The sequence below is a fragment of the Cygnus atratus genome, chromosome 14 (genome assembly GCF_013377495.2).
Source record: "Cygnus atratus isolate AKBS03 ecotype Queensland, Australia chromosome 14, CAtr_DNAZoo_HiC_assembly, whole genome shotgun sequence".
NCBI classification, from domain to species: domain Eukaryota; kingdom Metazoa; phylum Chordata; class Aves; order Anseriformes; family Anatidae; genus Cygnus; species Cygnus atratus.
The window spans coordinates 354,448-382,158 of record NC_066375.1 but is presented as its reverse complement, the minus strand read 5'-3'; the positions used below and the strand labels follow the sequence as shown (position 1 = coordinate 382,158).

The 27,711-nt window shown below is 43.8% G+C and overlaps 1 protein-coding gene across 1 annotated transcript in view; it reads left to right on the top strand.

Annotated features, from left to right (window-relative positions):
- Positions 1-10,148: 10,148 nt before the first annotated feature.
- STK32A (serine/threonine kinase 32A) overlaps positions 10,149-27,711 on the top strand; it is a 34,982-nt gene continuing 17,419 nt past the window's right edge. The window contains exons 1-5 of the mRNA XM_035560709.1: positions 10,149-10,200; positions 15,646-15,701; positions 16,743-16,894; positions 17,050-17,223; positions 22,191-22,228. Of these exons, the coding sequence (XP_035416602.1) occupies positions 10,149-10,200; positions 15,646-15,701; positions 16,743-16,894; positions 17,050-17,223; positions 22,191-22,228 (472 nt within the window). The remainder of the gene's footprint in view (positions 10,201-15,645; positions 15,702-16,742; positions 16,895-17,049; positions 17,224-22,190; positions 22,229-27,711) is intronic.

The following is a 27,711-nucleotide window of genomic DNA, read 5'->3' as shown; positions in this document are numbered from 1 at the left end:
TTACTTTGATAGTTATCATTTGATAGCATACCTTCAAAAGACTGTGTTTTTGTTCAGTGAAGAAGTTAATGATTTGCTGTGTTCCTACTTGCTTTAGTTTAAGTTACGGAGTTTTGTGTGAGAGTGGACATAAGTATGTGCAGTAGAAATTGCCAAGCTCCAAGTTAAATCTGCCGCATCACCATCACTTCTTCCAAATAACTACCAGATTGATATGAGCCTCTGATCCTTATTTTTTCATTTTCTAACCTGTTAATGCTTTATATTGCAGCTTTATTAATGCCAGTTTCACTTGTATGATAGATGTCTAACATTTTTTATTTATATTCACTTACTAACATTTTGCAAAGATTTCTGTGTATATAAACACATCTGTCTCATTTTATGTGATTGTTTTGAAGAAGCCGCAATCACTGTGTTTGATGACATTTTCTCCATGTTTTCAAAGCATTTCTCATGCTCAGCTGCTGCTGGAGATGTTCATAAAGGGTTTTCTGCAATAGGGATGAGAAGTTGGATATCTGAACTCTTCAAAATGCTGAACACCTACAAAAGAAAAGCCATTTATTTCATTATATAAAGTCATGAGCATGTGATGATGCACACTGTTTTTACAGCTGAAATGTAACTGCCTCACACATGTCCAAGACACTGAGAAAAGATCTCCATTTGTAATCTCTCACTCCAATGGCATAGCCTTCTCTCTTCTCTAACAATTGAATTCAGGCAGGTATATTAAAACATGCCTGAATATGGGAGCCCAGAAATAATACAAACAGTACAGCTGGTTAAAGATGTACCAGCAAAGCCTTATTAAACACTTCCAGGAACAACTTCCCTTAATTCACAGCAGAGTCTTGGGAAAAAAAAATATATCATCAAAAAGTATCCCTGAAACCTGGCCATGCTTGGATAGCACACACTGGAGAGGGCATGACAATCCTCTCGCTCTCACACCAGACGCTGTGCCTGAAATGTCTGCAGCTATCTGAGCACTCATGGCCCCAGGAGTACTGCTTTGGAGGTCATGGTCGTGCTCAGACATTCTGACAGCAGCTCACTGTAAGTTTATGTCTGATGTTGAATCACAGAGGGGGAGTTTGTACTGAAGGAAATAAATTCAAGGGAAAGCTGAGGGGAGAGGGAGATGGTGAGGATGAAATATCTGAATGCAGGCAATGGAAAGATTGAAGTTTTCTGGCAGCTCTGTAATGCTTGTTAGAGATCAGATGGAAGGTTCAATAAGAGCAACAATGCTCACATCAACATGCTATGCAGTTTGCAGAGTTCTGCCTAGAACCTTCCCTTTCATAGACATCATTGTTTTTTTGTTTTGTTTTGTTTTGTTTTGTTTGTTTGTTTGTTTGTTTTTTGCCCAGCAGCTTTTGCCAGGACTTGTTCCTGTCCTCAGTCCTGTAGTTTTCAGATTTACACCAGGGATCATTTATTCCTGCTTTGTGCTGGTAGTGCTGAGAGCAAGCAGACAGGGTTTCTTAGCCCTTGGTACCTCCTGGCTCCTGGAGCACAAATACTACAATATGCAGAAACTAGGTTGGAAATACAGCCTTTAGTAATTGAGTTTGCATTTGATGTGGAGGACACACTGATTTAAGGAATGCTATCGTATTTTTTGTGCTTTATTGCTGAATTCACTTCAACCAATTCCCTGTGAACCATGCAGAGTTTGTATGCTACCCATCTTCTGTAATTCTTGGACTTGTTTCTTTTAGAACACCAATTCCTGCCGGGAGAGGATTTCACTAACAAAGTACATGTCTTGTGATTCTGATGTATAAAAAAGAAAAAGAAAAAAAAAAAAAAAAACCTTCCTGCAAGCTTATTCTCTCGCTTTACTGCATGCAAATTAAATGTTCTTTTTATTCTAAGGAGTTGAAGAACTCCTCAAAATCAAATGTGCTTGGGGAAAAGCTGCACATGAATATTGACTGGTCTTCTGATGTCAGCTGCTAACTGCATTGCATTCAGTTTTGTAACTAAATGAGTCATGAATGTTGTGTAACAGTGGGAGAGCATCTATTTGAATTGACAGTCTATTGATGCTGATGAGACTGGGTGATGTACGCAGAAAGAGAATGTTCCCCCATATGTCTGAGGGGGATATGTAGAAGTTAAAAGGAGGGGAAGTAGCAATAATTTTACTTTCCAGCCCACCTAAGGATACATGATGTAACCATAAAACAGAACTGACTTTGATGTGCATCTGTTTTCACTGATGTAAAACTGAGCTCAGTATTTATTAGAGTAATTGTTAACTTTTTAGCTCCTTGGAGCAAAACTATTACAAAAACACTATTTATTTTTTCCCACATAGTTATTCATGAAGTGTTCATTTCTGTGGACACTTACTTAAAACTTACGTTTCCATGCTCCGATTTTTCCCCTAAGGACATTAGCTTGTAGTCTGAGTGAGCCACCATCTGATAGATATGATTTTGTATATTTACATTTCCATTAAGGGAGAGGGAGGAGAGCTAGAACAAGTCAGGGGTTGGCAAGGGCAAGCAATTCTGGCTCAGGGTCAATAAAAGTTCTATAGTAATTCTTTGCATTCCGTTCTCTAGGAAAAGTGAAATCATGTTTTGAATGGTGTGCTTGGTTTTGAGTTCTCCCTGGCTCCCTAGGGAAGTGTTGTCATGAGAGTCATCTCTGGTCTGCAGCAGAATTAAAGGTTTGGAGCCTTTGGGATGCAGGGAGCTGCAGAGCCAGCTGTTCAGTCCTCCAGCTTCTGCTCAGAGCTCCCCTGGCAGTGTGCTCCACTTCCATGATGGGTCCCCTGGGATGTCACTGCTCATGTGGGACATGTGTTACCCAGCATGTCTGTAAAAGCCTGGGCCTGGGGACTTTATCAAATGACGTATTTTAACTTGCTAGTTTACCCTATCCCCAAAACCTCCCCTGATGTGTAGGCTGGAAATAAAAAAAGCAATCTGCAAAAGTGGAGTTGGTAGGGATTCCTGAATGACAAAAGTTCACAAGTGAAAAAAAATATTGGTACTGTCTTTGCCATAATGACATTTCTTTCTCTGATGGCTGCTGGAAGAGAGAGCATTGCAGATCTTTTCTTTTTTTGAGGAAAAAAAAAAAGTTAACCGTGTTACTACATTAACACTGCAGTTTCTCTTTTGCTCATTTTTCAGGTTAAAGGTAGTTGGAAACACAAATGGAAAATGTGATGCCCTTCATCATTATTTCTAACAATTCTGTCACAAATCAAGACTAGAAAGGCAAAGAAACCTCCAGTCATTCTGATTCCCCTCTTGGAGATACTGGAGTGGAAAATGGAACTTTGCAAATCAGCAGCTGTCTCTCTGTGATGATCTGTCCCTTTCAGATTTGTTGCTTGACTCTTATGCGTGAATAACAGACCTTCCCTGGATTCTCCTCTCATGAGGTACTATTTACAGTGCCTCAGTGACATGAAGCACAGAGCTGCATCTGTGACCCCCAGCTGCCTCGATCTTCTGTGCAATGTTCATTGCTCTCACTCCCGGCAGCACTATACATCCCCAAAGAGTTTGTAGAGGTGGACCATTTTGACATTTGAGGATGAAGTTAGTAATTGTATCTGTCAAATATATACTAAGAAACTCTCCAACCTCTAACAGGGCTTTTTTTTTTTCATTGTTTAGTTTATCCATCCTTGCCTAGAGCTTTCCAAAGCCTTTTACTGAAGAAAATGCGTGATGTTGGCATGGTTTCACAGGATGTGCTGAAGACAGCGATGTTTTTGTGCGGTCATACTCGAAACTGTGTGCTTGGAGAAGGCGTCCCCTCTCAGGAGACTAAGGATTTTGCTTTTCTTTAGCTCTTCTGCTTTTCTTCAGCAAATCCTGCCTCTGATGGCTTCTACAGACCCTTCAGAGGAGCCACCGCGTTCCTCCCCGCGCCCCGCAGGGCGCGCTGACACGCAGCGCTCCGCGCCTCCCGCGGCTCTGCGGGGACCCCTGGCGGGCAGCGGGGCGGCTGCGGGAGTCCTCTGCTGGGCGGCAGCTCGGGGAGACCCGGTGAAGTAGATTGCGATGTGCAACCTGCCAGCTTGAGGCTCGGCTGGCTGTGCGTGCCCGTGTCTCTGCCTTTGAACAAGCGGCCACCCATCAGAATTGCAAAGCATCCAAAACGCCTCCAATTCACTAGAATTTGGGCGCTCGTGAAAGTGAGCCCGCTTTAACCATAAGATGCCAGCAACGGATACCAAAATCTGATGTATAGAGGACAAAACTCAATGCTAAACACCACCAGAGAGCTACAGCTGAGATAAGGATGCTGAGTATAATTTCAATTATTTTAGGGCTTATGGTTGCAGGATATACATACTGTAAATGAGGCTGAACTTGTAAACCGCTGCTAAAAGTGAGATTATTACTTGAAAAAAAAAAAAAAAGTAGTTGGCTGAACAATTACATTTAAGAGTTAAAAAAAATATGTGTGTTAATTCAGTGGAGATAATTGAGTGTTTTGCTCTCTTGGTCTTTGCAGAGCTTTTGGGGTCTGTCATGTGTGCAAGCCAGCATGTGAGAGGGGAAGGATTTTGGTGTGCCACTGACATCACAGAGCGCACTTGATTTGTCGCAGACTTTCAAAGAAGGGAGACCAGCTTTGCCTCTTCTCCATTAGAAGGCACCAGAGCTCTACCATCGAGAGCAGTGTTACTCCTTTGACACCAGGCAGGAGGGAAGCTGGCAGTGGCTGTTCTACTTCTCGCCACCTGCATCCCTTCCTGAGTTTCTGCTTGGCGTGGCTCACACAGGCATGTCCCACTGCCGTCTGCTGTCCACGCTGGAGCCTCCAGAAAATTCATTTCTGCTTCCCAGCTCTGGTGTGCGACCAGGAGCACACCTTCGCCTGGTTCCCTGAGATGTCCTTGCACAGTGGGAGCCTGCAGTGGGGCAAGGTTTCTGCTGCTGCTGCATGCCTGAATCCTGACCTCCTCTAAGTCTTATACTCTTGGGTCTACTTGCTGAGAAGTGTTGATTTTGTTATTGTGAGTCAGTTATAAGAAACCTGCAGAAAACCTACACAAATGATTCTGACATCAGCTTTGAAGTGTATTTTGGAGATGTAGCTGGTAGGTACACAGAGGCTAGGTGGTAGCTTCATTTGCCTTTCAGGCAAGTAGTTCTCTAGATTCAGCAGTGACATTTCTGGATCTCATATATATAAGAGCATATATATCTCATATATCAGAGCAAGCCTATTTCCAGCATTTTCCTTAAATTTTGAAGTTGGACAAATGGGTGTCATTAGAAGTGAAAGAAGAATGCAAGTCTTTCATTCTCTTTCCTATTATCTGACTGCAAGAGAACAGCACTTCATTATTCCCTAACCTGTCTGTACTCGATACCCCTTTTTTTTGTGCAGTAGGTTGATAGCATGTTACATAGGTAGGTGAATTAGTTCAGCAAATAGATGTCTGCTTTTGCAACAAAGTCCCTTTATCTATTCCCACTGAAAAAAAAAAAAAAAAGTCTCTGCTTAGGACATGCCTCATATTTTTGAGTTGACAAAGTAAGAAAGCTCCATTTCTTTCTTAAAAAAATGGGGGAAATTTTTTGCATTTTTTAACGTACGCCCTCTTTTTTTTTTTTTTTTTTTTTTTGAGATTGAGCATAGTTCCATTGAAGGGGATTAGGCTCTCTGTTTACCACAGAAAATTAATCCCACGTCACCTTTCCATGGGGACTGAGCTAAGCACTGCATTTCTCCCCCCCTCCCCAGCAGCAGCTTAGGAGCTGCAGTGGCACTGGAGCGTGTGGCCTGCTGGCTCGGTGGGGCAGAGGGTGTCTGTTCCTCAGAAATGGTTTTGGGAGAGCTGCCTTCTGGGCCTCTAATTTGCTGGGGTTTTGGCCTTCTCTGGAATTCTGCCCTTGTATTTTATTTCTGTCTACGTACAGAGATATTGAAGCTCTTCTGACAACCTGCTCTGCAGAGAACAACTCTGAGTTAATACTTTTGTACCCTTCACAGTTCTGTTTCCACTCTGTTGTTTTGTCCTGGCTGCTGAATTTTGTTCAAAACAAAATCTTAAGAAATGTTTACAAAAGACTTCTAACGACTTAAGGTAAAATTTTTCAAATTTTTGATCAATGTTCCCACCTCTGGGCCAGGTAATGATGAGTGTCCCCAGTCCAGCTCTGCAGTGAATCTAGCCTCTTTCTTTTTCCACAGCCCTCATGTTTATTTTTCAGAAGATTTCATTTTGTGCATTTGACTAAAATTCAGATCATTTTAGGGAAACCCAAGCTGTGTTTCAGCTCATTGGTTCTTCTCCAAAGAATAAATGAATACTGTTAAAATTGGATTATTTTGACATTTCTAGCTGTCCTGGAGGAAGAACTGCTCTCCCTAGGAGCCTCAGGATTCTGAGGCTATGCCAAGCACTTGTGAATGAGAGAAAAGCCAGTGTCCAAAGAATATGGGCAACAGGATGAGAAATGTGGTCTCTGCCCTTTTACAGCAGCCTTTCAAACAGGAATGGATTTGGGTGAGGAGAGAGGGGTGCCCGCTGGGACTCGGCCTTGCAGACAGCAAAGTAACTCAGACTGTCTCTGACAGGGTCCTGCTCAACTTCACACCGAGAAAATAAGGGAGAAGGGCAGTGCTTAAAGTTAGGGAATTAAGAGCCGGGCTGAGCTCAGCACCTTGTAGGACAGACCCCTTCTTGCAGAGGGCAATCTCCTGCTTTGAGACATAGCGCACGTGGGAGGGGCTTTCAGATCCTGGCCCTTCCCTTATTAAGAGCAATAAAAATCTGTGGCACCATACGAGTTAAAAAGAAGTAAAACCCAGACCAGACGGCAACAAAGGAGACGGCTCACAAACATCTTGAATCGGCAGAAGGGTTTCCGCTGCGGCGGGATGAGCACCGAGCACCGTCCTTCCCCTGGGGACAGGAGATGTCACAGCAGCGCGGCTAAGCAGCCCTGATCCGGAGGGCGCTTGGGGACCCGCCGTGCCCGCGGAGCCCCCGCCGCTGCCGCGCGGAGCAGCGCGGACCCCGGCCCGGCCAAGCCCCGCGCCCCGCGCCCCGCGCCCCGGCCAGAGGCGGCTCCCGGCAGCGCAGCCGCTCGCTGCCCGCTCGTTCCCCCCCCGCCGCGGTCTGGGCGGCCGCGCCCTCCCCCCCAGGTAAGCGCCTTCTTTCCGTGCGTCCCCGGGGCTCCTGGCGGGTCCGCGTCAGCCCTGTGTGGGTCTGCGTCCTCCACGCTTCATCCCTGAGTTCTGCGGGGGGCGTCCACGGGCAGTTGGCTACGGCTTGGAATATTTGCCTTGTCACGGGCAATAACTCATCTTCTGCACTGGGGAAGTTGCATGGCCAGCGGAAGGGCTGCAACAGGGTGAGACACAAAGGCGACACCGAGTAATACCTGCTCTCCTTCTCTGAACTCCCCTGTAGCTCCAGAAGAGTTCAGAATAATCTTCAGTTTCTGTGGGACAGACATGCTGGAACTAAAGTAATGTAACAATTATTGTTGTGTTACTGACCAGTTTCATCTGCTCAGCAGAACAGTGACAGCACCCCCTTGCTTAAGCGATGATGAGGTGATGAGAAATTATTCCTGAACCCTGTAACTGGCTGCTCACCTTTTGTATAAACACCTAAACCCTTTCTTAATCCTGCTGAGCTCTTTTCCCTGTTAGGCAGCACAGCCTGCTTGCAGAGGGAGAGCAGAAGCCTGGAGATGACACTCCAGTGCTTACATTTCCTCTGCTTTGCTTTGGCTTTACATTTATCTGTTGAGGATAAAACCTGCTTGGAAGCGTGAGGATGTGCTGCCCCAGCCCTGGAGGCAGGTGCATGGGCACACCCGGACACCTGCGTTGCCCTGCCTGTAAAATCTCCGTTGCAGTCATCAGACTGACTGGGGAGACTTGGGGACCGCTGCTGGCTGGAGCGAGTGATCCGACCAAGAGTAAAGTTAGGGTGGAGGCATTAGTAGTCTTAGTCCTACTGAAAATAATGATTTTAATAATTTTGTGAAGTTTCAGTGTGAAATGGGATAAGATTTGTCATTACTGTACCCTGGGTACCTCTTATAAAGATATAAATCCTAGTAATTATTATCCAGACTAGCTTAACTGCAAGGACCTTGCACTCCTCCTCCCTGAAAGCTTTTATATCAAAGTATTTTCAAAAATAAATTAAGCTACAGACTCCTATACAAGAAAGCTTTCCTGAGCAACTGACCTTGGCTGCCACCAATAAGATCACTGGGATATAGAAGCATCAGTATGCAGACCTGATTTATGGCTATTACCTCTGAAGGTGTATTTTCTTTCTGAAGAGTAAGTTTTGGAGCTTGTAAAGAAGTGCTCATGTAGTTTTGTTCCAGATTGTTGGCTCAGTCTGTTCCGTTCAGAGGCATTGCCATGTATAATGAACACTTGCTGCATTTGTTTTATTGTTTGATCTTGTTTAAGTCATCCAAGAAGAGAACTCAAGAATTTACATTTTTTAATAGTTTGCATGGTTTTGTGTTTTTGTTTGTTTGTTTGTTTTCCCTTGGGGCAGGGGGGGGGCTTTTGAGAAATGCAAGCTTCCCTGGGAAGCTCTTTGCTGGAACTGTGAGTTCTGTGTGAATCACAGGGGCAGCACGGGTGTGCTGCAATTGGCTTTGTAAAATGCCTCACAGAGTGTGCCCTGTGAGCTGCCTCTGGTTTGTTCTGGTTGCCTCTTGGGAGTTCTGGGGAGATTTTGGGAGGGCTGGGAGACCTCTTGGCTCCAGCTAACTCAGGAAGGGCAGATCCCACTGCACACTCAGCCATTTGTCACTTTTTGCAGGTGCTACAGTCTGATCCACTGTTTGATTCCCAGGATTGTGATACTGGGGATGAGTTTTACATCAGTGCAGCCTAGTTTGGGAATACACACAAATGCAGGGGCAGCTTTAAACTTCAGACAAGCTTTGGCACTTGTTTTAAGGTCATTGTCCTGACCCAGGGCACAAAGCTAGAGCTGAACTCCTGACTGAGCAATGCAGGTGAAGCCAAAGTTGGCTGGGAAGGATCTGAGTGCTGGTCCAGAGAACCCATGGAACCCCATGGCAGTCCTTGTTCCCAGGACTGTCCCAGTAATTCTCTTTTCTACAGCACTTTTTTTTTTTTATGATCCCTCCCTTTGTGTTTCAATGGTTTAATTTTGTTACTTTAATGTAAAAAAGTAAAATTGCTCAGTAACTGTGTTTCCAGAGCATAGGTCTGAGAAAAATGAATAAGCCTGCATTGCATCCTTAAAAGTTCAGTGACAATATGAACGTCCTGGAAAACCCTCCAGGCCGGACAAAGCCCAGGTTGTGCTGCATTGCTATGCTTTCATTCTTTTATGGGCTTCATACTTAAAACAAGAAATAAATGCTGTGTACTTCACGGAGATGTCAGCATAAAGACAAGTTTATAAGGGTGCCTCGCATGTAAATGCTTTACAAATAAAGGCTGATACTGTACCCACAGAAGATTGTTAAAGTAATCTTGAGTGACACTTAACTATGCAGAACCATAGAACTCTGTTTGGCAGAGAACTGGAAAATTAAAACCTGTGTTGTTTAAATTTAAAGGTTGACATTTTGATTTTTTTCTTATACAGCTTTACACTTTCATGTGACCTTAGTAGTCAAAAATGCCTTTCTGATTTTATCTAGCCAAGTTGCTATGCTCATTTATTTTGGATATTGACCTTGCTACAATTAGTTGCGCTTTATCATCTCTAAATCAGTCATAACATCATTGAAGGTACAAAATACAGTATGTTGGATGATACAGCAAACACGAGCCAGATCATTTGGCCCGTACTTCACTTCACTCAGTGGGCAGCAGTTCTGGTCTAGATGACAAAGTTATGATGAGTTCCTGGGTTTTTCTAGTCAACTCCATTATGATGTGCTTTTTTTCTGATGGTCAGTTTTGTCTCTACCGCATTCAACATCCAGCAAGAAATTTATAGGCTGCAAAGAGCTTTCTAATCCTCAGTGATAACACGTTTTTCCTTCCTGCCTTCTCCAGGATGCACCAGCAGAGCATTGCACAGATCTGCTGGGAGTGACCCTCAGGATAGCACCATCCTCTGTGTGCTGGCTTTGCAGGTGGTAATGTAACAGAGAGGAGTGGGAGAGAGACGAGCCTGGGCAGAACACACTATGGGTGCAAACAGCTCCAGCAAGTCACCACCCTTTGATGAAAATGAAGACGGTAAGAGCTTTTCCCACCTGGTGTCTGAGACTGCAAAGTTTACCAGTGAATAGAATATCCCAAGGGCAACACGACTGAGAGCCACTGCCAGCTGCTATGGTGGGACTGCAGACATCCAGGTGTCTCGGTTAAGCACAGGAGTGCCATGGTCTGCAGCAGCCCCCAGCCTTTGGCCTGCCGCAGAGGTGTGGCCAGAGGTCGGGTGGTCCTTTCACCTCCCTTCTGCAGCTGGGCACTGGGTGAGCAGTTCTGCAGGAGAGGTATGGCTTTTGAGCTGTCCCTTGGACACTGCCAGGCAGTTCAAGGACAGGGAAGAAATTGCGGTTCCAGAGGCAGTGAAGGCTTGTTCTGGGGATCACGGCCCAAGGAGGACTGGTATGAAGTGTGGTGGGAAGACAGCTTGAGCAATGCATGTCCCATCCCTGCTTTGAGCTTGGCAGGAGAGCCACTTGGAGAGACTGGACTTGGTAGCATGGAACGGGAGGGTGCATTGCTGAGAGCAGCCTTGGGGACTGGTGTTACCATGCTGCCAAGATTGTAGAGACAGTCCTTAAAAGATTGTTCCATAAATTTATATTTTCTACTGCATTAGTCAGCTTACTAACTTATTTGGTCTTCCACATGAGTACAATATTAAAATGCATATGTAGACAAATACAAATAAATGCAAATAGAAGTAAAATATACAAGAATATAGATGACTCATATAAACTACTGTCCCAAAGAAAAGAATTCCAATCAAATATTAAACAATTGTGAATTGTTAAAATGATTGGTTTATCCTGGGTAACTTCCATTCTTCCCAAGTCAAACTCTCAGTTTGTTTCAGCACTTTGTGGAAAATGTGTGATGTTTATCAGGCCCAGCAAAGTGCTGAGTGTGACACATGTCAGGGGCAGGGTGTTTAGGGCAGATCTGATCATGATTCTCTTGTGCTGAAGTTTGCTGGCACAGTTCATAGAGACATAACACCTTCATATTCAATAACTTGCCCATGCTTCTTCAGGAAATCTATAGACACCAATAAGCTCAGGGTCCCCACATGCCTCTTCCTTCTTTCACTCTGAGGCCACCTTGCCTCAATATGTCTTGCAGGTACACTGTGCTCAGCTACATGGGGAAGGAGTAGTGCTTGTAGAGATGGCTGGGAGGTACACATCCTCAGTTTTCCTGCTGCCTCGGCCACCATCTCTGTAGCTTTGTTAATCTTACTTCCCCCATTCTCACTTGTTTTGGAGGCTATGTTTATAAAAATAAATAAATAAATAAAATAGAGCTACATTGCTTCCCATTATAGCATTATTATCATGGTTAGCTTTAAGAAATGTAGACTAGGATAAACTGGAATTCTCAGCTACCTGTGACTCTGGATGTACATGGTTGTGTTTACTTCTCTCAGAAACTTGATCAGCAGAGGACAGGGCAGCAAGATGTAATGAGGAGTTGGGGCAGTGATGTGAGCAGGGGAAAACAGGCAGACAGCCTCAGGACACTGTGTCACCCTGAAGCATTCTGGGAGGGGTGAAGAACCTCCATGATCCTATTTGAGGGGAAGGAGGTCTGTTATGGTCCTGAGTGTCAGGAATGGTATTGACAGAATTCTACCATAGGCTCCATGCAGTGTCATCAACTGGGGAGCCCTAAAAACTGGGTGGATGTAAGGGGATGTTGGCCAAAACCCGGTCTTTGTCACTCAGCTCCTTGAAGACAGAAGTCTTGGGGAGGTATTCTTCACCCAGAAGAGCAGCACTGAAATGCAGTGACTATCCTGAGAGGCATCAAAGCCTTCAGCCCACGGCTGCAGCTGTCCCACTGCTAGGGTCAAGTGTCTGTATGCAGCTACTGGTGTACAAGGCCGTTTGGCAAAGGGAAAAATGATGCTTGTTCTCCTTGTTGTGCACGTCACCCCACTGTGGTTCCTGCCCTTCGCTATACTCCTGGGTTTGTCACCCTGAAGATATTTCACTCACTGCATCTAGGGGGCCATGCACAGAGGGAGCTGGTGAATTGCTGCTGCTCTCACGCTCTGTGCTGCTGTGCTTGTAATGAGAGCGGGATGTGTGAGGCTGTTCAGCCTGTTGTTCCCAAATAAAAAAAGACAAGTGCTTCTATTTTTTGTTTGAGTCTCATATTTTATTTTATTTTTTTTCAGATACTTTAATGCAAAAGAAATCAGTGTTGAGAGGCTTCCCTGGAGATTTTATTCCTGGTGCACCTAATGCTCAGTATTGGCATCTTTCATAAATAACTGCTTGTGTTAACTCAGAGGACTAAGACTTTCACTTTCCTGTTCACCCCCCTTGGGGTGATATGTCCTGGCTGAGAGATTGGCTGTAACAAATTGAATTTTCATTGCAGAGGCTGGTCTCTGCTGAGTCCTCCTCTGGGTTCAACAGGCTTCATGCAGTATTAGTTCCTATGACTGAGAAATAAATAATACCCTAAGCAATGCAGTGACCTGTGCAGAGTGGCTGTCCTTGGGGTAGTAAATCTTTCCAGGCAGGATATTTTTTATAAGAGATAGTTCTGTGCTTGGAAAACGATTGGTTTCAAGAAACAAGAGCTGGCAGCACGCGAAATCCCTGTTAGCCAGGTGGCAAGGAGCACCAGGCTTTCCCATGTGCAGTGAGCCTGGTTACAGTGCTGCAAGTGAAGGGAAGGGCCCAGCTCTGATCTCCTTAAACAGAGGTGTTGATCTGGGAAATTTCAGTCAGCTAAGGGGCCTCTGTTGCACCCTGATACAGTTGTGTTTTCTTGGCCCTGTCCTGATGTAACTCAAATTCAGAAAGTGCTAGCATATTTTTCTCTGATTATATTTTAATATACTGGGGGAGAGAAAGCCAGCTGAAATGGGGATGTCTCTATTAGCTTCTCCATTATCTTGGCAACTTTGTGACCAGAGAGTGTATCACCTTAGAAGTCACACTCCTGTCATTCTAATTCCAGTTAAAATTGAAGTAAATCATCAATTAAGAACTGCTGGGTCAAGCAGGAAGCAGCACAACTGCTTGCCCGCCCCGTGACACCAGCAGGCATCCACCAGACTGCAGTCACTGGTGAGCAAGCTCCAACCCCTGAGTTGTGCTGTGGGCAGGCTGCTCCCACAGGGCCTGTGCAAAGCAGAGCACAGTAGGGGTGCTTTGGGCGTAAGTGGGCCCTGGTGCGTGCAAGCACATCCCACGGCCCCCGGGCTCAGCACCGTGGCTGCTGCTGCCACTGGGGCAGGTGGCAGGGCAGGAGGATGCCTGACACTAGGTTTTTGTTTGTTTTGTTGTGTGTTTTTTGTTGTTGTTTTGTTTTTGAGATGGACTTATCAAGGGCCTTTGTTTGTCTGCAGTGAAGTGGGATGGCAGCGTTTTTTTCCTCTCACCGCTTCCTCTGAATAGGCACAGTTGGGGATAACAGATTAGTGAGATGAAAGGAAAATGTAATAACCAGACAGAAGGTTCAGTGCTGCAAGGTGATCTCAGCTCTTGGTATAGTCAGGATGAGACAATGTAAAAAGCCGGATTTTGGTTTTGCAGTTTCTGGGCAAAAGGGTGTGGAAAGCATCCCTGAGGATGGCAGCCAGATGTTCTCCCAGTTGACCAAATTTTTCAGAACTCAAAGCCCATAGATAGTGGGTGAAGACAATTAGTAGGCAAGATGGACATACATCATTCTGTGGTCTTCAGCCGGTGTCCTCTCAAGTCTCTCATCAGCTTTTCCCTCTTTAAATTAAACTAAATGATGGAGTAGAGCTTTAGATGTGTCTTTGTTTCCGTGGCTGGCTCTGTGCCCAGTTTGGTTCCCAGATACTGAGGGACTTGCGTTAGCGTTCCCAGTCCTGCGATACCACTTGTGTGCTGGAGGCTGCTGGGCAAAGAAGGAAGGGAGAGCGATAACATAATGAAAATGGGGCAAATTACAGTGGCAAAAGGGAGAAGATGAGTGTAACAAACCCTGTGGTGTTGTGCCAGCTGTATGGGGATGGATGACAGGACTGGGAGGACTGGAGCCCCCTGACTCATTGACTTCCACTTGGCAGGGGGAGTTTAGGGATTTTGGCAGGGCTGACTTGTCTCTGATGAGGACGTTTTTCATGGCTAGTCAGGTTCTATATTTTTAATCTAAATATTGTTCCTTGAATCTGGGTTTACATATGCCATCAAAATGGTATTTCGTGCTTATCCTTTATGTGGTCCTTTATAGCAGTTGTACTATACCCCTTGGCATCTCTTAAACATAATTAATTTGTTTGAGTTGGCATATCGTGAATTTTCTCTATGAATGGCAAGTGGTTGGGTTTTTCATTGTTTTAGATGCAATCAGGCAGTGAAATGAGTCTTTTCAAATCTGTAGATGTAGATTCAGGATGAAAAGCATGTGTTTGGTTCCTGACCTTGGACACCACCAATTTCCGTCCTGTTTGGAAGTGAGACTCTGGGTTGGTTCACTGCGAAAATGTGGGATGATATGAGAGCTAAAACAGAGAGCAGTTGAAGAGTGATCATACCTAGTTTAACAGCCTTAAATAAAAATATGCAATTTAGCTCTCTTAGAACCAGTTCAGTTACAGATCAGTGTTTAAACATTACTGAAAACATTAATATTAAAAATGAGGAGGCAGAAGGTGTTAACATATTAATGAAAGCATTCATATTAAAAGATAATAGAGGTAGAGGGTGTTAACATGCAAACTCAGGCTGCTGGCTTAACTCGTCTGGATTTGCACCATTTAGCATGGTGCTGGATTTGGTGCCAAGTCTTGTCTGGTGGGGCTTTACCTGCAGAACAACTGTTCTGGTACAGGGCAGTGACGGGAATAGCAGTGGGTCAGACCTCCTGGAGGCAATGGAGGACAGGTATTTCCAGGAGCTGTGCCTGCCCACGTGAGCTGGACAGTTGCCTTCTAGCACATTATTAAATCAGCTGACATCCCTGCTGGTGCTGGTCAGCCCCGGCAGAGAAGGGAGGGATGCCGCAGGGCACACCCAGCTGAGCTGAAGTCAGTGTTCAACAGGCTCTCATTGCCCTCACCACAGAGGACAGCATTTCTCCACAGGCTCCCGGCTCCTGGCACAGGGTCCACCACCTTCCACAGCCCCCATATGTCGTCTGGTGCCTTGGAGAGGCCACTGGGAAGCAGCCGTGTCCCCTGCAGCCCCGCATGCTGGCTGTGAGAACAGTGCTGGCAGCTGGGATCATCCAGCTGGCGGCCCTCCAGGTACAAGGCCCACTTCAAGAATGTGGTGTCCTGGTGTCAGCATAAAAATGACAAGGGCAGGAGAGAAGAGGGAGGAAGGGAAGGGACTAAAAAGAGAGACATCTCCAAAACCAACAGAAAGTTGCTAGGATATCCTTCATTTTTTTAATCTCTTCTCTCATAAAGAAAAAGTAGAAATACTGTAATTTCATCAAACTTGCTTAGCCATTTAATATTTGAATGTTTGCTCTTTCTTGCAGTCACCTTTGACCATTTTGAAATTTTGCGAGCTATTGGGAAGGGCAGCTTTGGAAAAGTAAGTATTTTGTGAGCTAATCGGCATTTGGACAACTAGAAACTTAACTGAGAAAATGGGCAAATTAGACAGGATCATATGAGAGTAAAGAAATGAAATACTGCATTGTCAACAAGATTTGACCTCAGCTTCAACTCATGGTAAACAAGAAAGAATCAGAACCTGACTCCTCATCTATTCCACAGCCACAAATTGTATTACAGGAGATTAAAATGAGATACTGATAAATCAAATGAGATGAATTTTGCTGTGTTTCTGGATAAACATTTTCTAAGATTCTGCAGCTAAGCAACACTGAACGCAGTGATGCCAAAATAGGGTATGTTTTATGTACAGAGTAAGACAAATCTCTAGACAAAGAGGCTTATTTGGTAGTGAAACAAAAAAGGTTGACTGAAACTTTGTAAATTCATTTCAAACTCTTAAACTGTTTTAGAAACAAATTGAAAAATCTAGCCTAAATTTTATGTTTTGCAGTCTTACAAACTCCAAGTTTTTCTTCAAAGCAACATTTCTTTCTAGATTTGGTAAAATATAACTTTAAGAAAGGTTAAAATTCAAAATCCAATATGCCTCAAACAAAGGCTAAGGTTTGTAGCAAGCTGAATGAAGCTTAGCTGAATGAAGAAGGGAGAAATTCATGTGCTGTTCCCCAGTTTCCAGCCTATAGTTCTGTGGCGGAAAGGGCTCTTCAACTGAAAACAGTAACTGCTCTCGGGGGGGATGGACCATTTGATGGAACATGATCAGGATTTATTACTGCTATTAAATTAAATGTTGACTCGTGTGAGTCCCTGTCTCCTGCCTTTGTGGTGATAAATTCCCTCCCCTCACCTTCCCCCACAAAAATTATTTCTTCAGCTGAAAATGGGATGAGGTATTCACTGGCAATGTCCAGAGCTGCAGAGAAGTGCATAGAGCTGGGACTTTTCAACGTGGGCTTTGTTAAGGATACCTGGAGACTGCTCAGGCAACTGTGTTTTGCCTGTGTCAATTTACTGACAAATCATCTCTGTTTTATCACTTGATTTACTCACTTAGGTCTGTGTTGTACAAAAGAATGATACCAAGAAAATGTATGCCATGAAATACATGAATAAACAGGAGTGTCTGGAGCGAAATGAAGTGAGAAATGTTTTTAAGGAGCTGCAGATTATGCAGGGCCTGGAACACCCCTTCTTGGTAAATCTATGGTAAGATATTTCTCCTTTATTTACTGATACCAAGTGAAGAATTTCCATGAAATTATGAGCATTCCCAGAGGTACCATATGTCCTTTTTTAACATGTTCTTTATATATATATACATATATATAAATATTCCTCGAGCCATGTTTATGCTTTTTTAGGTACTCATTCCAGGATGAGGAAGATATGTTCATGGTTGTAGACCTGCTGCTTGGAGGGGACCTGCGTTACCATCTCCAACAGAATGTGCGATTCCAAGAAGGCACCGTGAAACTCTTTATCTGTGAGCTGGCACTGGCCCTTGACTACCTCCAGAGCAGATGCATCATCCACAGGTCAGCAGGCAAATTCATAGGTGAATAAAAGTTCATAGACTGCGGGAGGGGCTGATCTTTTCCTCTTTGATATGAAAGGACAAATAGAAAGTTAAGAGTTAATCAAAATCTTCTCCTACAAACGTTTGCTTTTATGTAAAATACTAGGTTTCTCAGAAAAAAAAACTATTTCATATACTTCTGCAGCAGAGAACATGTTATTTCTCCTTCTGGGATAGCTATAATAAAGCATATTTGATTGTTTGCTGATCCTGCAAAAAGCTGTCTCTGAAAGGTTTAGTTATCTGTAGCTCATTAAAGCCTGTTCTGGTCTGTAAAGGACAAGCATCTGGATTCAGAATTCTTCTGTTACTGTATTTGAGGGTGTCCCCCTTCTGCTTCCCTCTCTGTACCACATTGGAAGACCCAAAATGGGACCAAGCACAACTTTTTCTGCATGAGTTTAAATACCTTTCTAGAAGTGGTGAGAGTCTCTTTTTGGCCACTAAGATTTTTCAGGTTCAGCGATAAAATATTTGAGCTCTTCTAGCACGTTTGAAGGCCTGCAGCTACCTCACATCACTGCTGTGCTTCCTCTGACGTAAAAGGAGCCTCTTGGAAGGTGGCAGAGAAAAGCTTTCAAAGCTCTTATGCACTGCTGCAGCACATGATGCAGTGGAACAGGAGTGGAAAGTAAGGCAAAGAAGAAGAAAATAGGTGGTCCTGATAGGAGCCTTGAACTGCCAGGTCTTCTCCTCTGGCTTACATCTTTTGCTTTCTTCTAGAGTCTCAGATGAATATTAATGTTCAAAATTTAGTGGATGTGGTTTGCTGCTTTAAAAAATACCTGTAAAAACAACAAAACTACCTGTAATCTACCCTCTGGGATTTTTCTTACTTGATGTCCTAATAATTGCAACCATCTCTCAAGAGAATAATTTCATATAAATTAATTACTAATGTCAGAGCATATATTTTTCCTTTAAAGACTTTTTTAGTTTTCAGCTGAATTACTAATTTGTGCTTATGCATTAGTTCACATAGTGCAGAGCAGCAGTAGGACACTCTCCCTTGCAACCCCATTCTAAATGTTTTGTAACTTCTCTTCATCAAAAAGGCTCCTGACACTGTTGCCGAATGAAGAAATTATTAGTTTGTTTTTACTTCCTTGAAGCCAAATGCAATTTAATTAGACAAGCTATAAAAATATGCTAAATGTAATTCCAGGGAGGAAATTGGAAACCTTGCTGTTCTATATAAAACTGTCTTGATCAAAGTAAAAGAATAACCTAGTATGCTGCATTTACTGTGGGCTGTATCTGCAGCTTGAATAAATAGGCAAAACTCAAGTTATTGATTCACTACAGCAAAGAATTGTTCTTGGGATTGCAGTTCTTCCTATATACCCTTATTTTCTGTGAGTCAGTGTCCTCAAAAAAAGTGTTTGCAAACCCATACATGCTAGGTGCATGCTAGTTTCAGGTCACTGTGGACTCTAGGAAAATGTGGCAAAGGGGAAAACCTATAGTGGACAACATTTTAGGTAGGGATTTATAGATAAGAGAAAAATGATGCAAAAGCTGCAGTGCTTACTCAGGCAAAATAACAACCAGCTATCAGGCCAGGTTAGAGCTTTTCCCTGATTTGAAAGGCAAGGTTTGGCTCCAAGCAGATGAACAGACATGCTCACGTTTCCTGCTCCTGATGTATTAGGTGATGCAGACCTCAGGGGTTCAAGTCTTTTGGCTTAGTATTTGCTAACAGGGTTGTAAGCAGGGAGGCAGTAGCAACAGGTTAAAAAAGGAAGGCAGAAAATTACTGTATTTATAAATGGCATTACAGAAAGAGCATTCTTGTGAGGCATAAAAATAAAGCATGGCACAAATTTAAAACTGAAATGATCGTGGTCCTTGGCAAGGTAAGGAATGCTCTGTTCAAGGGCTGATGAAGATTAACACTTTACTTCTGTAAAGCAGCATGTGCTTGCCATTTCTGAGACGTGAAAGCAAAAAGACCATCTCAGTACTCCTGTAACAATGTGCCCTCCTCACTTGTGGAGAACCCCACCGGACCAAAAACGTTTTTCTCTCATTTTGATTTGAGACACACCTTATTGTGCATATCTCCCACTTTCTCAGGAGTCTTATTTTTCATGTTTCTTGTTTTGTTTTCATACCTGTATAGATTTCCACTCCGTGATGCATCTGACCTTGGTAAGCAGGCCATGTTGACTGTCCCATTCAGGCTCCAGCCAAGAGCACTGTGGGCACCTGGAAAACAAAGCGGGTGCGTGGTGGTGAGGGCACAATTGTGACCTCCTCCACCCTGCACCTGCTCCCAGGCAACAAATAATGAATGAGCATGAATTAAACATTGTGAAATGCAGACTAAGCTGCCTTTGTCCTGGACAGCCAAAGGTAAATCCTTTTGCTGTAGGCTTGGTCTAAACAAACTGAGTGGGACACAGGTGTATGGGCAACAGCAGGAGGAAATCCTTTTCTACTAGTAATACATTACATTCAGTAGCTTTCCAGGACTAAGGGGATAGAAGATCCATACAATTCAGGCTCTAAAGAAAACTCTGTATGTGATGGGGACACAGGGATGGTACCTGGTGTTTGTATCCCATGGGAAGGGGTTTGTATGAGAGCTGAAAGCTATTATGTGGTAATTGTATATATTGTCTTTTCTGATTGCAGGTGGTCAGGTGAATACAAACTTTATCTTTTGGAGTTTTAAAGATAAAATCTGAAACCCACTCATTCTTCACATTGACCCCCTAGGCCTGAGGAAGGCATCAGGAGGGTGAAGGGCTGTTGTACTTGTGCCTGCTCGATGCATTTGGCAGCTGCAAGGTGCCTTGAAACTGCAAGGTGCCTGATAGCAGGCAGATGGGCACTGATGTAATTAGCTCATTAAAAGCAGGTAATGGCTTGTAAAGTCATTCAGGTGTATACAGCAGGTGTATCAGGTGTACATGTTCTCCCTTCAATGGAAAGCATTTCTTTACAGCATTGTGATGGGTGTTTTTGCTATTGGTGTTTTGTTTTTATCAAGGAGGAAAACCTGCAAGGAACACATTTGTTTCTAAAACAAGAATGTTAAAGTGGTTTGTTTAAGATCAGGTCTGCTATGCACTTGAAGTTTCCTTTCATCAAAGAAAATGAAATGTTCTTGTTTCCAGTCTGTTTACTTTCTAGTGAGAAACAGAAGAAACAAGACCATACGTTTTTGCAGACTAAGAAGTGGGTTTCTCTACAATGCATAGATAGATAGATAGATGGATTTTGTTAAAATTATGCCGTCCATTTATTCCCTTATAGAGATGTGGCTATTTTCATAACTTATTGCTACATTCTTTGTCAATTTCAGTTTATACAGTAGAATACAAAGAGTATTTTGTGCATCCTCTTTTTTTTAACTTTAATATTTTTGCTTTAAGTGTTGATGTACCTCACATTTTTTTCCTGTTTCCCCAAGCATGAGATAATCAGTAACATGCCGAAGATTGGTAACTGATGTACAGTAGATGTGGAGCCGTGACGAATTTCCCTACTGTGTGTTGTTGTTGTTGTTGTTTTGTTGTTGTTGTTTTTAATAGCCTTGAGGGAAAAAAAAGAGATAAAAAAGCAATATAGACTATTTTTCTACTCCTGAAGAAAATAAAAGCATTAATAAATAAAATTCCAAACAAAGCGGGGTGACTCTCAGAGCTGTTTTTCCTCTCCATCTTATACCTATTGCTACCGCCCTGTGACCACCTGGTGCAGCGGTTGGTAGTGAGTCTGCCTCTTTGACTGGAGCATCTCTAAACATGGATGCTGGTACAATCTGGACTGCCCTCTGCACCTTTCAGAGCACTATTTTGGGAATTATGGCAAATGTGGTTCGGAGTTACTGAATCAATGTCTCTAGCTAAAACCCTACTACTCCCAAACCACCAAAAACACAGGAAAGCATACAGAGCTGCCAAATGCTTTGTGGCAACGCTTCAGGCAAGTTTGTGGGGTTTGTTTTTATTTTACATGAAAATTAATAAAAGTAGTTGAACTTTGAATGTAAAACTCAGAATTAGCAATTTACTCCAAATAGCTTCCTTTTGCTTAGAGAAGAAGAAACACTTTTATGTCAAATGTCACTGTTCTATGAAAAATAACTTTTTTCATAATGGAGTATGAAAAATATACATTAATAGCTGGCCAAGAAGGTTTTACAGTTAGTATCAATAACAGTGCCCGTGAGATTTCCAAACCATCACACAAAGTAGTTGAGGTATTTTCCTCAAAAAGCTGTTTCTGTGGTAGAAAATTAATTCAGGATGCAAATGTGAAAACACTTCCATAGAAAGTCCAGATGTGACTGCTGCAATTTTTTGTAGGTTTGGCTTAGATCGGTGCCGGTCAGTACATCCACAAATAAACGTTTTTTGTCGAGAGCCTTCCTGTGTTTGCACCTTTCATAGCAGAAGCTTTTATCCATCACTGAAGAAAAACCTTGTTTAGACACAGAAACACTTTCCTTGTTATGTTGCTCTATTGTTTCACCTGCAGCTAAAGGACTCCAATGATGCAGTAAGGACAATAGCTAAAATTGATGCCACTTGTTTACTTTGCCCCAACATTTGATTTTTACTGAATAAATGGGGAACAGCTTTCAATACAGTACTGAAGCAGAATAAGAAGGAAAAAAAAATAAAAATAAAAAGAAGCTGTAGTATTGCAGATGCAGGTGCTGCTAGCAGCTAGGCTACACTTCACAGTTATATGACTGTACCTTCATTTCTGTTTTTATTACTTGATTAGTTGTTCTCTTATCATATCTGAAATCAAACCTTGCAGAAACATTAGAGCTGAAGAACCCAAGCAAAGAACCCTTCTAGGGCATAATTGAAGTAGGTCCCTCTAGAGCTTGGGTATTCATAAAGTATCTGCAGCCTTGTTTATGTCACTTCTGTAAGCTAATGGCTGTTTCCCTTTTCTCTTTCTTAGAGATATCAAGCCTGACAACATTTTGCTGGATGAGCATGGTAAGTGCCACTTCTCTGTGGTCATGCATATGCATAAAAGTAGAGACAGAAATAGTACATCCATGCTGAAGTTTAGGTGCTTGCCGTTTTCCTCGTTTTGTGTTGCTCTCTCTCCCAGTTCACAAGCAGTTTGGAACAGGAAATATCCTTTTGTGTTTTGGCTGATGTCTTTTACTTTCTGAGCAGCAGCATCATGTACATTCAGGGCACTATGCACCCCTCATTGCGGTGTTATTTCTGAGGGTGCATTAGTGTTTAATCAACACCTCCTCTGACTGACTCAAAAACATCTCTAGAAGTCATTGGCAGGTTTGATGCATTCCATTCTACTTGGGGCCAGTTGCCTAACAAACCTTATTTTAAGACCTTTGCTGTTGCTTAAAATTTACTTGAAATGTAATCATTTGAATGCAAACGTACATGCAGTTACAGACTGTATGTAATGTATGTTCATGAACAGATTGCATTATGGTTGAACAGACCATCTTCGTTCAGGTACTTTCTTCTTCCTCGAGCATTTGACTTTCAGAGGGAGCTCTGAAGGAGGTTTGGGCTTGGGTATATTACAGATGTTGCTATAAATTTTCCCTTACCCTTGTCTCAGGAAAAACCCTTACTATAGTCTTGTGCTACCTCTGGACACTTTTTGTGTCCTGGCAAAGCAGCCACCATGAAGAGTTGTTCTGATATTTATCAGTTTTTAAGTCATTAAAAAAGCATTTTGTCACCTATTATTTTCTGAAAATCCATATAACTGTTTTGTTGCGAGAAATCTTCATTAGCAATGACAGTAAGCCACTTCAAGAGAAAATGCCAGTACAGGAGTGCAGCCTATCTGAATGTATTATAACTTCAGAGGTTTTAATGTGGATGCTGATGCTCTTGCAGAGTTGGCATGGTTCTCACATGTAACTAGGCCTGCCTGGAACACCTGAGCCCAGGCTCTACTAGCTTCGCATATGACCCCTACTTTCATTATTTATTGAGGAGCTGTCAGTGAAGCCGCTCCCAGCACAGGCTGGCAGTGTCTGCTGGGGCAGGAGGTGCCGGGCTGGCCCCCACACCCTGGGCAGCTTCCCCCACGCACTGCAGGATCAGGGCGATGCTGGCACCCGAGTGGGAGCCACTGGAATGTAGGTCAGCCTTCTGCCAAAGAGGGAAGAACAAAGGGAAGAGAGGTGCTGCATGCCTCTGCAGCTGCATTCAGCTCAGCAGCACACTGTCTACAAAACTCCGTAATGACACTGCAATTTGGGTTGATTTCAGTGACTAGAGAATAGGCTCAGAGATATTATAACTGTCTGCTGCAGAGGTTTCAGAGTTATTTTCTGTGAATGTACCCCTGACTTCAGTGTCCTTCTGACTATGACTTCTTGTTCTATTTCTTTTCCTGCTGCATCTTCATCCAAAGATGTGTTCTCTCATGTATACAGAAAGCTGTGTGCACACAGTTCAACTTCTGTCCCCTGAGCAGCTGTTATCAGGATATGTTTATCTACATTTAGCCTTATAGGTTGTGCTTGTTTTTGTGTCTCCTTCCCTATGGAACAAAGCTGCAGGTCCCCGTTCCCTCTCCTCTTCCTTCACCAGGCTTTCATAACTGTTTTCAGAAAGCACATGCAATCTACTAATCAGTTTTCGTAATGTTTTTGATTGAGACCAGTCCCCGCAGAGAATAAAGCACCTGAAAGCCTTCAACAGTCAGACTCCAATCTTTCATCTCTCCACCCTTCTTGCCTTTCAGCTCCGCCCTTTGGCCCACCTTCCAGCTGTGAAGTGCCTTCCCCTGCTGTCACTCTTCACCTCCCATGTTTATGAGTGGAAGACTTTTGTGTCTGTTGCAAAGTGCAGTGCCCTCTTTGTTGGTGTTGACTGCTGACAGGGACAAAGGAGCCCTTGCACACATCACCTAGCCTTTGAGTAGGAGGCTGTTTCAGACTGTTGATAGTGCCAATGCTTCTCGTGATTCCACACACTGACATGTCACCCTGCTGCTGACTGTCACAAACATAACACACACCTGATGTGTTTGCCTCTGTCTATCTGGTCAGTGACATTTGTAGTACCCTATCAATTTCAGCTAAGAAATTGAAGTGAGCCATAAGTAAAGGAGAATATAGGACAAATGTCTTTCTACACAATAAATAAAGCAGTTGTTAGATAACGGATTTGGATCAAGTCCCATAATGAAAAAACCTTCAGTAGATGACCACCTTCAACAGTCATTCCAAGCACAAAGTGATTTCCTCCTTTAATGGTAAGTCTATCAATTTGGCTCAATGACAGCACAGCTCACCTGGGAATAAAAGAATATAACAGACAGCAGCTTCCAGGAATAGTGACTAATTCCTCAGGAGGTTTTGGCCAGGTCCTTTGTCTAATAAAATTGAAGAAAAGCTCAGTTATATCTCTAGTAAAATTGAGAGGGTTTTTTGCAAGAACCTTGTAGTGGCTTTGTACAATATTATTTCTTATTCCACTACCCAAAGGATCTCTAGAGCAGTACTAAAATGGGTGAATTCATGCCAACATAGCAGCAGGAATGAACAGGAATGTGATGGGAGCTTATGGCTGTAATAGGAGCTTAACTGCCAGGTCCCAGATATTTAATTTGTGGCATTTGCTGTCTAACCTCAATTAAGTTACAGCACATTCTGTCTGAGAGACCCCATACTCAACAACATTTACTATCTCTAGTTTCACATTCTTTAAAATGTTATCTGAATTTACAGAAACCTTTTTTTTTTCCTCCACAAAAGGTATTCTAGAATGGTGAAGGAATTATGTAGTAAGAGATGCTAAATTTAATACCAAAGTTATTTGCCCTAATGCATAACAGGGCATTATATGGAAATAATATATTACATTTAGAAACTGGATACAGTTAGAGATTTTGAGTAATCAAGAAAACATGAGGCTTAGAGTTTGACCCTAAAGCTCAACAGCAGCACCCAGCATTCCCCTTTTGTCTACCAGTAGCTGATGTCTCTGCTCATCCAGTCCCCTCTGGCCTGTAATGCTGCAGTTCAGCAATGTAATGTTCAGCCTTGTCACACCACACCAAGCCTTCTTCCTGAAGTCTAATGGGCATGATTTGGTATGTTCCCAAGTGGGCTAATTTAAAAAACTTGTGATTTGTTTGAAGTGAATCATTTAAGGGATACATTGAGAGAAGGGGATATTTATGCTTAGAATATTAAATTCTTAATAAGTCTCTATGATTCATATATATCAAAACAACTCCCCACAAAGTGGAATGAGAGACAGAGATGAAAGAAAACAATGCAAGGACAGAGAGGACATATTCAGACAAGAAAATAATAAGTAATCCTTTTCTTTCAAGTACTCCCAAGTGTTTTGATGCCACTTATTTTGTGGGAAGTGAAGGAAGCAAGAACCTGGCTGATTTTGTAAAGCAATGAAAGATAGCATGTGAGAGGCAAGCTCATCCCACACATGGTCTTCCAGCAGTTCACATGGCTCTAACCAGAGGGACCTCAAGTTTTCTTTTTTCCTTCAAACTTGAGCCTGACAAGCATCACAAATTTACTAAGGAAATCTATGTGTCGGTGAGACTAACAGCCTACGAGCACATGGGTGCAGAAGAAGGTCTGACCTAGCTGTCAGCTGTCCTGGTGAGCAGTACATGACTTTTTCTGATTCTGAGACAGCCTAATCATGGAATATGAAATTGCTGAAAAGCTGGATGATAAATTCATTGGCAGGGGCTGAAGGATGTGTTCATCTTTGCCAGATGCTGATATGGAGGTGGAAGTTCAGTGGCTGAGACATGATCTTTGCAACACAGGTTGCCTCTGCCCCATGCATGCCCAGCAGCAGTGCCTGGAGCTGTGCACACCAGGGCTCTGTGCAAGGCAGGAGGCTGGTGCCTGACAAAGGGGTGGTCCTTGTCCCTCGAGACATACAGCCAGATGTTGACTGTGCCCCATTTTGTATGATGTGTAGCAGGCCGGTCCTGACAGAAGTCTGATCCCACTCCTAGAACATCTGTAGGCCAAAGCTCATCTGGAGCTCAACCTGGCTACTGCCGTTAAAGACAACAAAAAATCCTTTTACAAATATATCAATGCGAAACGGAGGACTAAGGAGAATCTCCATCCTTTACTGGATGCGAGGGGAAACCTAGTTACTAAGGATGAAGAAAAGGCTGAGGTGCTTAATGCCGCCTTTGCCTCAGTCTTTAGCGGCAATACCGGTTGTTCTCTGGATACCCAGTGCCCTGAGCTGGCGGAAGGGGATGGGGAGCAGGATGTGGCCTTTGCTATTCATGAGGAAATGGTTGGCGACCTGCTAAGGAGCTTGGATGTGCGCAAGTCGATGGGGCCGGATGGGATGCACCCGAGGGTACTGAAAGAACTGGCGGAGGAGCTGGCCGAGCCGCTTTCCATCATTTATCGGCAGTCCTGGCTATCGGGGGAGGTCCCAGTTGACTGGCGGCTAGCCAATGTGACGCCCATCTATAAGAAGGGCCGGAGGGCAGACCCGGGGAACTATAGGCCTGTCAGTTTGACCTCAGTGCCAGGAAAGCTCATGGAGCAGATTATCTTGAGGGTCATCACGCGGCACTTGCAGGGCAAGCAGGCGATCAGGCCCAGTCAGCATGGGTTTATGAAAGGCAGGTCCTGCTTGACGAACCTGATCTCCTTCTATGACAAAGTGACGCGCTTGGTGGATGAGGGAAGGGCTGTGGATGTGGTTTACCTTGACCTCAGTAAGGCTTTTGACACCGTTCCCCACAACATTCTCCTCAAGAAACTGGCTGCTCGGGGCTTGGACTGGCGTACGCTTCGCTGGGTTAGAAACTGGCTGGATAGCCGGGCCCAGAGAGTTGTGGTGAATGGAGTCAAATCTGGTTGGAGGCTGGTCACAAGTGGTGTCCCCCAGGGCTCGGTACTGGGGCTGGTCCTCTTTAATATCTTTATCGATGATCTGGATGAGGGCGTCCAGTGCACCCTCAGTAAGTTTGCAGATGACACCAAGCTAAGTGCGTGTGTCGATCTGCTCGAGGGCAGGAAGGCTCTGCAGGAGGATCTGGATAGGCTGGAGCGATGGGCTGAGGTCAACTGTATGAAGTTCAACAAGGCCAAGTGCCGGGTCCTGCACCTGGGGCGCAACAACCCCAAGCAGCGCTACAGGCTGGGAGATGAGTGATTGGAAAGCTGCCTGGCGGAGAAGGACCTGGGAGTATTGGTTGATAGTCGGCTGAATATGAGCCAGCAGTGTGCTCAGGTGGCCAAGAAGGCCAACAGCATCCTGGCCTGTATAAGAAGCAGTGTGGCCAGCAGGTCTAGGGAGGTGATTGTCCCGCTGTACTCAGCTCTGGTGAGGCCACACCTCGAGTACTGTGTTCAGTTTTGGGCCCCTCGCTACAGGAAGGACATGGACATGCTCGAGCGAGTCCAGAGAAGGGCGACCAAGCTGGTGAGGGGTCTGGAGAACAAGTCTTACGAGGAGCAGCTGAG